This window comes from Heterodontus francisci, chromosome 19, assembly GCF_036365525.1.
Source record: "Heterodontus francisci isolate sHetFra1 chromosome 19, sHetFra1.hap1, whole genome shotgun sequence".
Classification (NCBI taxonomy): domain Eukaryota; kingdom Metazoa; phylum Chordata; class Chondrichthyes; order Heterodontiformes; family Heterodontidae; genus Heterodontus; species Heterodontus francisci.
In genome coordinates this window covers 4404295-4420888 of record NC_090389.1, presented here as the reverse complement: position 1 = coordinate 4420888, position 16594 = coordinate 4404295, and the positions used below count along the sequence as shown (strand labels likewise).

At 47.1% G+C, this 16594-nt stretch overlaps 1 protein-coding gene across 1 annotated transcript in view; it reads left to right on the top strand.

The window, feature by feature from the left end:
• Window positions 1-16594, top strand: part of LOC137380448 (cyclin-dependent kinase 16-like) — a 1435048-nt gene that overhangs the window by 561328 nt on the left and 857126 nt on the right. Inside the window, exon 3 of the mRNA XM_068052374.1 lies at window positions 8474-8607. Within this exon, the coding sequence (XP_067908475.1) occupies window positions 8474-8607 (134 nt within the window). The remainder of the gene's footprint in view (window positions 1-8473; window positions 8608-16594) is intronic.

Genomic DNA, 16594 nt, shown 5'->3' with positions numbered 1-16594 from the left:
TCCGGCTGTACACCCTCCCCCAGAAGGATGTCCTGCAGCCGCTCTGTAACATGCTTGCCTGCACCAGGGAGGCAACACAGCATCCTGGAGTCACGTTTACTGCTGCAGAAACACCTGTCTGATCCCCTGACTATCGAATCCCCTATCACTATTGCTCTTCCACTCTTTTTCCTCCCCTCCTTTGCAGCTGAGCCACCCATGGTGCCACAGACTTTGCTCTGGTTGCACTCTCCTGAGGAAGCATTACTCTCACCAGTATGCAACATGGAAAACTGATTAGCAAGCAAGATAGACTCAGGGGACTGCTGCACTACCTGCCTGGTTCTCTTAGACTGCCTGGCGGTCACACATTCCCTCTCTGCTTGCATGCTGCTAACCTGCAATGTGACCGCCTCCCTAAATATGCTATCCATGTTATCCGCTGCCTCGCGGCTGCACAACAGTGACTCCAGCCGTCGCTCGAGTTCCAAAACCTGGAGCTCTAGCTTCTACAGCTGGTGACACTTCCTGCAGATGTATTCGTCTCGGACATGTGGTGCATCCATGACTTCCCACATACTGCAGGACGTACATTCCACTTGGCCGAGCTGTCCTGCCAGAATGTAACTTTAAAAACTTTTTATTACAATGAGAAGTAAAATAACTTACCAGTTACTCACCAATCAACTTCTTACCCTGTACCAAAGAGAGAGGCAGTTCCAGGAGGCTGAAAAAAGATAGAAGAAAGAAAGGAGCCCCTCCCACTTTACACTCTGTACACTCAAATTTATTCTCTTCTTAATTTATAGTTCCTCTCCATCGCGAACTCTCTCAACTACAAAGCTCCCTTCTTCACACCCTGTGCTCTCCAACAGAGCTCAATGTAGACAAGCAGCACTGAGAGTCCTCTCAATTTATACTCTAAAACCAATGCTGTGTCAGCTCTGCTAGAGCTCTGCTACAGCTCAGAAACTAGTTTAAGCTAGCTACCTAATTAACTAGCTACAGATACTCTCTGAGTGTTAGTATACCCCGAGTTAAAACTGCAAGAAACCTAACTTACCTCTTAACTGAAACAGGAATTTCAATTAATTGCTAGCTGTAAACAAAACTAAAAGTAGTCTTGGGAGATTAACTCTTAAAATTCACTCACTTACCAAGCTCCCTCCTTCCCACTCACTTAACACTGATGCACGGCTCATATCCACAACTCACAGCTTGGACATACTATTCAACCATGACAGATACATCATCCAAACATATTGCAGAACACTCACTGATACACTTGCTTCTTTTCTGTGGGAGAAGGTAGTGTGTAACAGGAGGCAGCAGGGAAGAAGTGAAAGAGGACACAAGCATGCCTGCATAGCTTCAGTCCCCATGGAGGAAACCCTGCTGGTCATCATGGGAAAGGGCATTACTGAGGTCATGGCTGATGATGAGGGTACCAGCATACCTGATCCTCCTCCTCCTCTCATCCCACTTCTCCCTCATCCCTCAATCTCTTCTGACTCAGAGGCTGCAGAGGGTCTAATCACATACTTCCTACTTTCTCCTCTCCCCTCACCACAACCTAAGCCTTGTTCATTTTTCACTTCAAGTTCCTAAGAACTGGAACCTTCCCAGTGGAGGAAGAGGAAGAAGACAGTGACGATATCACTCGATCTTACACTCGCAGCCACCAGCTCAGAGTACAGACATTAGGGGTAGGATAGAGGAGGGATCTGCATGTGGTGAGATACCAGGCACAAGTGTAGAGGAGCCAGGGCGACTGGAAAGGATAATGCACATGCCAGCTTGCCAGAGGGTGAGGCCACATACCTGCATGGCACGCTGCTTATGGTACACACCAGCTGCATATTGAGGGAGTGAAATTCCTTTTGGTTTATTAAAAAGGCTGTGCTCACTTAAAGTGCCGCAAGGCGATGTGTCTGCAAGCAGTGGCACCCTGCACCATGGGGAAATCTACAATCCTCACAAAGTTGTGTGCTCACTCCACCTGCTTATCTCTGCAAGAGGTAACAAGATGAAGTTGTCTCTCTGTGTATAGAGAGCTTCAGTGAGATCCCATATGCAGCAGGTGTCCTGCAAAATCTGAGATGTTGCTTATTTCTCCAGCAGCAACCTGGAAGGAACCAGATACATGGAAGTGAAGAGCTACAGTCACCTTGACAGCCACAGGCAAAGCTGTCCTTGTCCTGCTATGCGGTTGCAGTTGTGACTGCAGCAGTTGGCAGATTTCAGTCATGACTGCTTATGTGAAGCAAAGACATCTCAAGCATTCACCCTCACTAAAGACTCTCGACAGATATGGCCACCTGCTGAGAGCCCTTCTCCTCCTCCCACTCCTCCCTCTTCTATCAGCTTGTCCTGCTCTGCATGGCCTTCTCCATTCTTCCAATCATGTTCAATTCCCAGAGGAAGACCCCCCAGACTTCCCATGTCGGAAACAACTTGTTTCAGCACCAGCTTTTAAATCGACAAAAATATTCATCAACACCAACCAGACCACTTCCGGTAAACTATAAACTATTCAAACATGAGCCAAGTATAGGGAGGCTCCAAAAACACTTACAATTGGACCAGCGGCCAGAAGAAATAATCCAGCAACTAACCTGTAAGTAATTGGTGATCATTTAAATAGCACTGGTGGAGGTGCCTCTTGCCATTTAACAGGTTGGATTTTAAGCAGCCCTTGATGTCAGGATCCAGGGCAGAGGGGGTCTGAAGATAGCTCCAGATGAGGCCCGCAAAGGCCCTTAACACCAGGAGGGCCTGTTGGATCCTCCCGGAGGCGGTGAGGCACCATGGCAGCCTCCCCACCACTCGGCGACGGGACGCGGATTAGAATTATGTAGATTGGCGCTTACCATGCATTAATTTGCAAGCGGCTGTGATTCAGCCAGCAGGTCACAATCCTCATCCGGACGTGCGGCAATCACGTGCCTTTAGTTTCACGTCTGTGAAAAACCGGTGGCACCGAGCCGTCAGTCCTTGCAGCCCGAGACGGTGGGTGCGCAACTGCAATGTGAGGGGTCTTAATTCTGCGTTCTGGAAGGGAGGAACCCCATACCCTTTAGTAAAGGGGGCGATTCTACATCCCTTAATATTTGGCATGGCGGGGGAAGGGGACTGACCCTGCAATCGGCCAACACTGTTTGGGGGAGGATGGAGCAATAGCACTCCATGACCCCTTTGTGTGCACAAATGGTAGCCGGTTTAAGGTCATGTGGCCTGTGGTCCCATCCATGCAATATCAGTAACATGACCATCCTCACCCCGCCCTGCTTTTATGCAAAGCTAAGACGGGCAATGCCATGCCATATAGGTGATGACGGAACGCTGAAGCACCAATGTACATCACCCTCTGCCCTGATAGGTGCCATTGACCTACTGAAGGAACTGAGTTCACCTGCAGCGTACAGATGGGGCTGGTCCACCCTATCTTTCTTGATCCGAGTGCCGTGAGGAGCCACATCCGCCGGAGGAGAACCAAGAGACAGCCCACGTGGAAGCTCATGGAAGCAAGCGGCAGCCACCAAGGTGTATTCGAAGCCTGAGAAGAAAGCGGGTCTACAGGCACCGCATGTCGTACCTGCAGATGTCAGAGCGCCAGTGTCAGAGGTGACTGTTGATCTCCAGAGAGGCGGTGACACATCTCTGTGCACTGCTGAATGATGACCTGCAGCCGATGGGCTTTGCTGGATACTCTATGCCTGTGGCCCTCAAAATCACCGCGACTCTTAGCTTTTATGCCTCTGCATCATTTCAGGAACCTACTAGAAACCTGTGTGGCGTTTCACAGTCAGCAGTGCACTGCTGTATCAGGGAGGTCACCGATGCCTTGTACAGGAGGACTGGTGACTGTGTGCTTTGGGACAGACCCCGAGAGTCTGCACTAGAGGGCCGTCGGATTTGGGGATTCCCACAGATGCAAGGGGTCATTGACTGCACGCATGTGGCCATCAAGGCTCCAGTTGGACAACCAGCCACATACCCGAATAGAAAGGGCTTCTACTCTCTCAACGTGCAGCTAATCTGTGACCACAGGAAACGCTTCATGCAAGTGTGTGCCCACTTTCCAGGGAGCTGCCATGACTCATTCAGCCTGCGCCAGTCCCAGGTGCTAATGCTCTTCACTGCACCGGCTCAGATCCAGGTGGATTCTTGGGGACAAGGGCTACCCTTTGCAGACATGGCTCCTGCGCCTGTGGGAAACCTCACCAGTGATGCAGAGAGCTACCATCGAGCAGACCATCGGCATGCTGAAGATGCACTTTTGCTGCCTGGATAGATCGGGTGGGGTTTCGCGCATCGTTGCTGTATGCTGTACTCTGTACAACTTTGCAATACAGAGGGGGGAGGCCTTGCAGGATGATGAGAGACAGGAGCAGGAGACATCCTCGGACGATGAGGACTCAGAGGAGGGACACGCTTGGGAGGACGAAGATCATCAAGGCATCGCAGGCAGGGCGAGCAAAGAGCAGGGGATGCTCGGCAACACCTTATTGCTGAGCACTTACACTATCCCTGAAATGCAGAATATGCTCCCCATGTCACACATCACCGTGCTTCATCTGGTAGGCAGTCTTCTGCATCTGTGACATCTGTGTCTCCACTATTACTGGCAGCAGATGACTGAGCCATTGCCCATGTGACTGCATCCGTGCAGTGTCACATCATGCATACTGGCATGGTGATGATGTTTTTCACAGTAAAAAGGAGACACCTGTTAGAAAAGCACATTTAGTTAGAAGGAATCAATAGGAAAACATTTCACCTGTGATAACCCATTTGTGTCATGGTGTCTTTTTTAACCATTTGCGGGTGCTCCTTCACAGTGCAACCTCTCTGCTAGCAGCTTGACGGGAGGCTGGCTGCTGATCAGGATGCCCTTTGGCTTTGGATGACTTGGGCGGTCGACCTCTGGGTGCATGAGGCGTGGAGGAGCCCAGCTGCCTGAGGGCCTCCTGCACCAGTGCAGGGCTCTCCTCAGACGTCGTGGCTGCTGGAGCTGGACTCACCGGCAGAGGGGCTGAGGAGCCGATGTCCACATTGGAATCACCCTGAAAGGAGACCCCAGATATGGACCGCTGGCTTGCCTCCTCCCTTTCAAGACTCATAGGAACCTCACTGCTCTCCTGTGAAGGACCTAGAGACACTCTCTAGGCCCCTGGTCCCTCTCTCGCCTTGCCACTGCTGCATCTAGCTCATGGCCGAGGTGAGGGTTTGCAGGTCTGCATGTATCAGTGGAATCTGGCTCTTCATGAGGGTTGCCAACCACTCAATGGAGGAAGCCATGTGCTCATTTTCCTGGGACATAGCAGCTGTCATGGCCTGGATGTTCTCCCCCATTATCCACTCATGGGCGCATGGCCTGTGGCAACTCCGCCAGTTGTTGTCTTACCTTTCCCTGCAGCTCCAGCATGCCCTGTGCTGGCGACATCAGAGGGTCATCAACCTGGGGCTCAGCATTGGCCTGGCCACCCACAGTCCTCCGACTGTCAGAGACCTCGGCTGTCTCAGCTTCAGCCAGCTGTTCGGGTGCGTGTGTGGTGCTGTCACCAGCTTGTGACTCAGACTCTAAAACCGAATGGATTCCCACCAAGCTGAGTGTCTCTGTATTGGTGGAAGGTGCAGGAGTGTCATGGGATGCTGCGTCCTCTGAGATTGTCTCCTCCTCAGAGGTACTGGCATTCTCCAGGGCCTCCGATGTCACCTTGGAGCTTCGCCCTGCAAGATATAATGTGAAGAGCACAGTTTTAGGTTCACTGGTGTACATATCACTAATATGAGTCCACAAATGAAATGTTTCCAATAATCATTGCATTTGTCAAGGAGATGTATGTTCACCTGGACCCCAAGCTCCACGTCTGAAATGGAACATCTTCCCTGACCGCCACGTAGTTCGAGGGCCTCCTCCTCAGCCTGGGATAGTGGTCGGATGTCCGGCACCCCTCAACCAGTCCTGGAGGACTCCTTCACATTGTGCACCCTCTTTGCCTGGAAGAGCAAGGATACAGATATATAACATTTCCATACAACAACATGATGCTTTTCACAACAGGGGTGCTGCAACAAAAGGTGGGGGGCAATCAGTGTGTAATGTGGACTCAGCCTGTCATGTAGGTGCCATGCTCTGGGGTGCTAATACGGGTGGGCTTTTTAACACATGAAGCCACCCATGTGGCATCAATCCTCCCAGCCCAACCTCCCTGTCTTTGGCATGGCACCCATGTGTCATTCTGTGTGGGCAAACCAGGTCAGACGGGCCTGCTAAAAATAGTGCCACTTACTCTTGCCGTGTGCATGAGATCATTCATCCTCTTGCAGCGCTGGACCCAGTCTCAGCGGATGACCCCATGGCATCTTACCTCCTCTGCAATCTCCATCCAGGCTTGCTTGGTCAAGTGGGAAGGCCTCTTCTTACCATCGCTGGGGAAAAGGACTCCTGCCTTGCCTGTGCAGACTGGAGAAGAGTGAGCAGGGAGGCATTGCTGAACCGTGGGGCCACCCTTCCTCGATCCTCTGCTATCTCCTGTGCCTTGCTGCGGCTCAATAACTTCACTGCTGGCTGGTCTGCTTCAGCATCAATGGTTTAAAAGTGATTCAGAATGAATGCAGAGCGTCTGCCTGCACTAGCAGGCACCTGCTGACTTGTTAACTGGCGTTGTTCACGGTGTCATACAGCCCACCCCCTCCACATCATTGGTGGGGGGCCCGACCCAGGTATCCAATGAGTCACAGCACTTAGGATCGCGGCAGCTCCGCTGTGTGGGCTGCCATTTTCTTTGCGCGGCAGGCTCATGGAATCCAGCCCAACGTTGTGTTCAGCTGTGTGAGGTTAAGAACAGGCATTGGCTGAACCATGCTGTTAGAAAATGACAGCACTGGTACTAAATTAGCATTGTACACTGATTAACGTCACAGTGGCGTAGTGGTTAGCACCGCAGCCTCACAGCTCCAGCGACCCGGGTTCGATTCTGGGTACTGCCTGTGTGGAGTTTGCAAGTTCTCCCTGTGTCTGCGTGGGTTTTCTCCGGGTGCTCCGGTTTCCTCCCACAAGCCAAAAGACTTGCAGGTTGATAGGTAAATTGGCCTTTATAAATTGTCACTAGTATAGGTAGGTGGTAGGGAAATATAGGGACAGGTGGGGATGTTTGGTAGGAATATGGGATTAGTGTAGGATTAGTATAAATGGGTGGTTGATGGTCGGCACAGACTCAGTGGGCCGAAGGGCCTGTTTCAGTGCTGTATCTCTAAACTAAACTAAATATATTAAGAGATAGAGAATGGTAAGGGAGAATATGACTGATGCAGTTGAGATTATAAAAGGACAATAAGGAAATGGCATTCCAGCTACATAAATACTTTGTAGCTATTTTCACTGTAGTGGGTAACAGCTGGTGCCCAAACTGGGGAATATTCCATTCATCTGTATTAACCGCAGTAAAGACTCCAGTTGGTCTGGTAAAGTAATGGTTACTTTTACTTTCGACTCTCTGGACTATTCTCATTCAGTACAAGAGGAGATCTTGGGGGTGGAATCACTGTAATGTCACTCCCATTAGTAAGTTAGTAAGTAATTATAAAGTGTGAAATTTTCCACTTTGGCAGGAAGAATAAAAAAGAAGCATATTATCTAAATGGTGAGAGATTGCAGAGCTCTGAGATGCAGAGGGATCTGGGTGTCCTAGTGCATGAATTGCAAAAGGTTAGTCATAGTTATTCAGCATAGCAACAGGCCCTTTGGCCCATCGTGTCTGTGTCGGCCATACAAGTATGCAGGTACAGCACCTAATTAGGAAAGCCAATAGAATGTTATCGTTTATTGCGAGGCGAATCGAATACAAAAGTAGGGAGGTTATGCTTCAGCTATACAGGGCATTGGTGAGACCACATCTGGAGTACTGTGTACAGTCCTGGTCTCCTTATTTACAGAAGGTTGTATTATGAAGCTCTCTAGTGTTCAACTGACAATATATCATTCTAACCAAGCAACCTCCGAGGGGAATAAATTCAACAAAAGGTCGTCGATCCACCTCTGAAAATCTTTAGATTCATTAAAAGAAAACTGTAAATCTGAAAAAAAAACCCAGCAAATGCTGATGTGTCTCCATCCATGCAGCTAGAGCAGGAGTCTGGCTCACAGCACCCTGCCTGTTAAAGGCACTCAATGTCAGTTAATTATTGGCAACAGAGAGAAGCAACAGGATGGATATGGAAGGCAGGTGCTGATCGAACTGCTGTGTGTTTTTACACATTCTCTGCTCTTATTTGCAGATTCTGATGGTTGCTGGCAATGCAGCACGACTTGTAATATTAAGTGGTAGTTGTCTCGGATGGAAGCATACTGGGAGTGTCATACCTCCCTCAGCGGCTGGTGTTCAGTCTTTAAATACAGGCAGCAAGTGCTCCAGTGGAATCTGGAGGGACAAGGGAATAACTCATTGGATTTATCTCTGAATAACTCATTGATTTACCTGTTCTTCAGGGATTGTCCATGAAAATGTGAAGATGGGCTCGGATGGGGAGAGTGACCAGGCCTCAGGGACATCATCTGATGAAGTCCAGTCGCCTGTTCGGGTCCGAATGAGAAACCACCAACACCGCTGGATTTCCACTGAGGTAAGACTCATTAGCCAGTTCTGTATTGTCACATTGACTTTGGTCTGAATGGTACAGGTACAGTGGAAAGATTGTCCTTGTTTGGATGTTTAGTCTCCCCCCATGATCTATCCTCGGCCTCTCCATTTCTCATCTATGTGCTGTCCCTCGGTGACATCATCCGAAAGCACAGAGTTAGTTTTCACATGCACGCTGATGACACTCTCCACTTGCCTGGATGGGTGTAGCTCCAACAACACTCAAGAAGCTCAACACCATCCAGGACAAAGCAGCCCACTTGATTGGCACTCCATCTACAAACATTCACTCCCTCCACAACCAATGCACAGTGGCAGCACTGTGTACCATCTACAAGATGCACTGCAGCAACTCACCAAGGCTCCTTAGACAGCACCTTCCAAACCCGTGACCTCTACCAACTAGAAGGACAAGGGCAGCAGATGCATGGGAACACCACCACCTGCAAGTTCCCCTCCAAGTCACACACCATCCTGACTTGGAACAATATTGCCGTTCCTTCACTGTCGCTGGGTCAAAATCCTGGAACTTCCTTCCTAACAGCACTGTGGGTGTACCTACCTCACATGGACTGCAGTGGTTCAAGAAGGCAGCTCACCACCACCTTCTCAAGGGCAATTAGGGATGGGCAATAAATGCTGACCTGGCCAGCGATGCCCACATCCCATGAATGAATAAAAAAAACACTCAGCTTTACCTCACCATCAGCAGTTCCTCCAAAGATGCTGTTTGAACTGTTGAGTATTTCCAGCATTCACAGTATTTTGTTTTTGCAGAAAAGCATCGTGGGATGCACATGGCTGTGCGAGAAAATGTGTTGTTAAGTTGCTGTTGTTAAATATTATTCTTTTGCACCATTTTCCCATCTTGCCCATCGTTGGTTGCTGGGTAGCAAGCCGCCTTTTAGCTTATTTGATGACAAATGGGAAGACACGAATTGATGGGGAGCATTACTGATTGTAGAGGGTGATTGTTTGCAGGACTGCTTTCTCTCAGTGGCATTGGGGAGATGGGGGAGTGTGAGAAGACTCACTATCCCATGTGCTTCTGACATTGGTCCACTGGTGCAACCTAAGAGAACTTTGTTTTAATAAGGGCATCCCTGGCATCCTGGGCAGCCATGTGAGCAGCTGGAAGTACATTGCCCTCACTCTCCTCCTCCTCATCTTCCTCCTTGGAATTGTCCAAAGAGGATTGGAGCCCTTCACCTTGTTCCTGTTGCAGGTCCAGACCTCACTGTTGCACAATGTTGTGCAGAGTGCAGCAAACCACGACCAATCTGGAGACCCTGGCTGCTGCATACTGAAGGATGTCTCCAGGCAGCACAGTGGTGCAGTGGTTAGCACTGCAGCCTCACAGCTCCAGCGACCCAGGTTCAATTCCGGGTACTGCCTGTGTGGAGTTTGCAAGTTCTCTCTGTGTCTGTGCGGGTTTCCTCCGGGTGCTCCGGTTTCCTCCCACAGCCAAAAGACTTGCAGGTTGATAGGTAAATTGGCCATTATAAATTGTCCCTAATATAGGTAGGTGGTAGGGGAATATAGGGATAGGTGAGGATGTGGTAGGAATATGGGATTAGTGTAGGATTAGTTTAAATGGGTGGTTAATGGTCGGCACAGACACGGTGGGCCGAAGGGCCTGTTTCAGTGCTGTATCTCTAAATCTAAATCTAAAGTCTGTCGACACACCTGGCTTCTTCAGTATGTCAATGGCCTACCTTATTACATATGTGGTAGTGATATGGCATTCAGTATAGTGCTGTTGGGCTTCAGTGGTCGGGTTTCTGAAGAGTGTCATCAGCCACGTTTAAAGTGAGCCTTGTTATACTCCAGTTGGTGAAGGATAGAACTGGAGCATTACAGGCAAGCACCATCTAACCAACAATCACAGTTGCAGTCTGTGTCTATTTATCGGGGCACAAGTGAATCCCCAGTTAATGCCCACCACCTGAATAGAATTAAACCCAATTAATATACAATTAATAGATTCCCTTCTCTCTCTTCCAATAAAAAAAAATAAAGATATGTCAAACCAAAATTTCAAACAAATTAAATCAACAAAAAACTCCAGCAAGTTAGTTAAACAGGATTTGCCCTTCACAAAACCATGCTGGCTTTCCCATATTCCTCAAGTGACTATTGATTTTGTCCCGAATTATCATTTCTTGAAGCTTCTCCGCTGTTGGCTAAACTGACTGGCCTGTAGTTGCTGGGCTTATCTTTACACCTTTTGTAACGTTTGTAATTCTCCAGCCCTCTGGCACCACCCCTGAATCTAAGGAAGGCTGGAAAATTATGGCAAATCTCTCTGCAATTTCCACTCTCACTTCCCTCAGTATTCTTGGATGCATCTCATCCGGTCTTGGTGCCTTATTCACTTTAAGTACAGACAGCCTATCCAATGCCTCCTCCTGAGCAATTTTAAACTCAAGAGTCTTGAATTATCTCCTCTTTCACCATGACCTGTGCAGCATCATCTTCCTTGGTGAAGACAGATGCAGAGTATTCACTTAATACCTCAGTCATGCCCGCTGCCTCTGTGCATAAATTCTCTTTTTGGTTCCTAATCCGCCCCAATTCTCCTTTTGCCCCCCTTTTACTAGTAATATGCCGATAAAAGACTTTTAGATTCCCTTTTATATTAGCTGCCAGTCTCTTTTCATATTCTCTCTTTGCTTCTCTTATTTGCTTTTTCACTTCCCCTCTGAACCTTCTATATTCAGCCTGGTTCTCTATTGTATTTTCTACCTGACATCTGTCATAAGCACACTTTGTCTTCTTCATCTTCATCTCTATCTCTTTTGTCATCCAGGGAGCTCTGGATTTGTTTGCCCTACCTTTCCCCTTCGAGGGAACATATCTTGACTGTGCCCAAACTATCTCTTCTTTGAAGGTAGCTCATTGTTCAACTCCCATTTTGCCTGCCAACCTTTGATTCCAATTTATCTGGGCCAGATCCATTCTTACCCCACTGAAGTTGGCTTTCCCCCAGTTTATTATTCTTATTCTAGATTGTTCTTTGTCCTTTTCCATAACCAACTTAAAACTTACGATACAATGATCACTGTCTCCTAAATGTTTACTTACTGACACTTGATCTACTTGGCCCTCCACATTCCCAAGAACCAGGTCAACAGTGCCTCCTTTCTCATTGGACGAGAAACATATTGCTGTAGAAAATTCTCTTGAACGCACTCTTGCCCCTCTCTGCCCTTTACACTATTACTCTCCCATTCTATATTCAGATAATTAAAGTCCCCCATTATAGCCACTCTATAATTCTTGCACCTCCCTGTAATTTCCTTGCAAATTTGACCCTCTACAGCTTTCGCACTGGTTGGTGGCCTGTAGATGACACCAGGCAATGTAACTGCACCTTTTTTGTTCCTCAGCTCCAGCCAAATAGATTCTGTCTTTGGTCCCTCTGGGACATCCTCTCTGCAATGAAAACTACCACCCTCCCCCTTTCATTCCTTCCCTATTTTTCCTGAACACCTTGTATTGTTACGACCGAGGTGAGAGGAGTGCACCTCCTTTCGAGTCCCACATCTCCACAGATCACAACATATATTTTTAAAATGTTTACCCTACAACCAGGTGAGAAAGGTGTCTAGGGGTCCCTTTCAGCCTTCACCTGGTCTTATTGTAACAAGGTTTAATTTTAAACACACCGTGTTTTGAGCTCCCCCTTGGTGAATCCTTGTTCACTGCTTTCCAATTATACGGCAAAGAAATGAGCACAAGCAGGCTCTCTTAGGTTTAAAGAAGAACAGTGAAATTTATTAAAACTTAAACTTAAACTCTAATTCGGTTCCCGTCTATGGATACACATCGCGCCCCATACTAGTATGCATATGCGATACCCAAATGCAAATAGAGATAGAAAAGAGCAGACGAAAAATAAAGTGGAGAGTTTTGAGGCAATATCTGAAGAGTTTCTTGTTACAGTGCTTCGGGCTCACTGTAGAGCCCTTGCTTGTAGGTAGTTCTTATTTGTAGGTAATTCTTGCTTTTCGTTGGGGCCCAGTATTCTTCTTAAACCTTGTTCACTGTAGGGCACTTTTCTCTCTTGGGGTTCCTGAGTTTTCAATGGATTCCAAAGCTGGTGAGAAAGATGAGAAGACAGGAGAGGCTGTGGCGAGCCAGCCACGAGAGGTCTTTTCCCGTCCAGGAGCAAACAGCTTTCTGCCAGTTCAAAATTCTGTGGCAAGTTCAAATTCAAAAAACTCAGGTGGCTCAGCAGGTTCGTCATGTGACTAGCTGGTGTGACCACGTCTGTTTGTGTATTCAGCCATCTTAGCAATTAATCTGGAACGCGAGCTCCTCCACCCTCAATGTCTGGTAATCAAAAGTCCATTGTAGATTAAATTGGAGCAGGGAGTAGCCCCTTTTTCCTTTCCAAGTACTGTCTGTTAATACGCAAAAATGTCTCTCCAGCCAAGGATCCATTGTCATTTTTTTTTAGCCAGTTCTTTCTTCTCTCCAGTAACAGTTTAAAATTAACGTTCATGTGGCAAAAATAATTTGCCTCATTCTTGGCAGGTGGGGGCCTGCATGACTCCTCCACACCCAGGGGAATGAAATGCAAGTTGAAAGAAAAAAGGCACATTTCATTAACAGGTCCAGGCTGTTCAGTTTTCTGTCAATTAACACCCTCTCTGTTCTAACACTTTGACTTTCACCACACCATTAACATACCGTTTGCCTTTGGTCCATGACCTTCTGGTCAGTTATTCTCTGTGACCTTGTCCTATCAACACCTTCTCTTTTGTTATCTCTTGCCCCACTCCACTTTACTTGCTTAAAACCGATTACATTTCTGGCTCTGCCAGTTCTGATGAAGGGTCACTGACCGGAAATGTTAACTCTGCTTCTCTCTCCACAGATGCTGCCAGATCTGCTGAGTATTTCCAGCATTTCTTGTTTTTATTGCAGTTATACAGGGCCTTGGTGACACCACATCTGGAGTATTGTGTGCAGTTTTGGTCTCCTTATCTGAGGAAGGATGTTCTTTCCATGGAGGGAGTGCAAAGAAGATTTACTAGGCAGATTCCTGGGATGGCAGGATTGACATCCTATATTCACTAGAGTTTAGAAGAATGAGAGGGGATCTCATAGAAATCTATAAAATTCTAACAGGACTAGACAGACTAGATGCAGGGAGGATGTTCCCAATGGCTGGGGAGTCCAGAATCAGGGGTCACAGTCTCAGCATAGGGGGTATGCCATTTAGAACCGAGATGAGGAGAAATGTCTTCACTCAGAGGGTGGTGAACCTGTGGAATTCTCTACCGCAGAAGGCAGTGGAGGCCAAGTCATTAAATATATTCAAGAAGGAGATAGATATATTTCTTAATGCCAAAGGGATCAAGGGGTATGGGGAGAAAGCGGGAACAGGGTACTGAAATAGACGATCAGCCATGATCTTTATTGAATGGCGGAGCAGACCTGAAGGGCCGAATGGCCTACTCCTGCTCCAAGTTTCTATGTTCTATGACACACAGTTGAATGGTACAGACGGGACTCAACTGAAAGTGAAGGGTAAGCTTCAAACAACTCTCCAATATAGAGGGAAACAAATTACGGAAACATTCTACGTCTTGCAAAACCTAGAATTTTCTTTGCTAAGTAGAAAAGCATCTGATCAAGAAGGTTGATGAAGTCAAATAGCCACAGGTAAACTGTCACTTCTGAGCCAACTACCTGAAACTTTTCACAGGTCTTGGAAGATCGAGATAGAGTACAGAATCACACTTCAGGACAATGCCAGACCAATGTGTATCTTTACACCCAGAAAGATACCTCACCCGTTGATGAACCAAGTTCATGACCAGACGGGGAGTCATTTCTCCGGTTACACAACCAACGGCCATGGTTCCTGTCCCGAAACAAAATGAAACTCTGTGTGTTTGTGTGGATTTAATGCAGCTTAACAAAGCAGTAATTCATGAGATTTACCCAATGTCCACAGTGGATGACAGCTTAGCGAAATTGTCTCAGAGCACCATCTTTACCCAACTCGACACCAATAGTGGGTTTTGACAGGTAGCCTTAGACGAGACCTCAAGATTACTAACCACATTTATAACACCTTCCGGGAGGTTTTGCTGAATCACTTACAGTTTGGAATAACTTTCACACCAGAGATTTTCCAAAAGTCTATGTCTAACATCTTAGAAGGCCTCAAAGGAGTTATTTGTCACATGGATGACATCCATGAACATGACCAAAGAGTTCGAGCAATTCTACAGAGACTTCAAGATGCAGGGAAAACTCTGAACGAGAAGTGTGAATTTTTCAAAACTTCAATTAATTTCCTGGGACACAGAGTGAGCAGTGAAGGTGTAATGGCAGATCCACAGAAGACATGAGACATTACAGAATTCTCCACTCCTAACTCTACATTGAACATAGAACATAGAACATAGAACAGTACAGCACAGTACAGGCCCTTCGGCCCACGATGTTGTGCCGACCCTTTAACCTACTCTAAGATCAAACTACCTACATACCCTTCATTCTACTATCATCCATGTACCTATCCAAGAGTCGCTTAAATGTCCCTAATGTATCTGCTTCTACTACCACTGCTGGCAGTGCATTCCAAGCACCCACCACTCTCTGTGTAAAGAACCTACCTCTGACATCTCCCCTAAATCTTCCTCCAATCACCTTAAAATTATGCCCCCTGGTGATAGCCCTTTCCGCCCTGGGAAATAGTCTCTGACTATCCACTCTATCTATGCCTCTCATCATCTTGTACCCCTCTATCAAGTCACCTCTCATCCTTCTTCGCTCCAATGAGAAAAGCCCTAGCTCCCTCAACCTTTCTTCGTAAGACATGCCCTCCAGTCCAGGCAGCATCCTGGTAAATCTCCTCTGCACCCTCTCGAAAGCTTCCACATCCTTCCTATAAGGAGGCGACCAGAACTGAACACAATATTCCAAGTGTGGTCGAACCAGGGCTTTATAGAGCTGCAGCATAACCTCGCGGCTCTTAAACTCAATCCCCCTGTTAATGAAAGCCAACACACCATACGCCTTCTTAACAACCCTATCAACTTGGGTGGCAACTTTGAGGGATCTTTGGACGTGGACCCCAAGATCCCTTTGTTCCTCCACACTACCAAGAATCCTGTCTTTAAGCCTGTATTCTGCATTCAAATTCGACATTCCAAAATGAATCACTTCACACTTTTCCAAGTTGGATTCCTTCTAATCCAAGGCTGCTCTTCAAAGATTCCTGGGAATGGTGAATCAATTCGCAAAGTTTATATCTCATCCAGTTCAGGTAACAAAACCACTAAGACAGCTCCTCAGAAAAGAGCAAGCATGATGTTGGAGTTCACACCAAGAACAAGCATTCCAGGTGATTAAATATGTGCTGATACCACCAGACATCTTGGCACACTGTAACTCTACACTATCTCTGACAATAGCGGCAAATACCTCCTCAACTGGGTTAGGGACAGTTCTTTTCCAGGAACAACTTGATGGTTCTCCTCGGCCAATATACTCCACATCTAGAACTTTGTCCGACACAGAGACAAGGTATGCGGTAATTGAAAAAGGAGCAAGTGGGCATGTGAGCAATTTTCTGATTATATTGTGGTTTTGAGAGTCATCAGAGACAGACCATAAACCTTTGGCATCTTTATTGAATGAAAAGGACATCGCAAAAATGCCTCCAAGAATCCAAAGATTTCGTTTAAGATTGATGAGATATACGTATGAGACAGTACATATCCAGGGAAAGATGCAAACATCTGCTGATGTGCTATCAAGAGCAACGGTAGACCAGCTAACACAACAAGATGTGAATTTTGTGCAGGAAATAGAGTCATACTCGCAGTGTACTGCACAAAATTGGCCAGCAAGCATATAGAAATGATAAGATATTTGTCATCTCAAAAACTCAATATAGAATGTATTGGCGTAAGGCAGTATTGCACACAAGGAGGTCCACAAGAACA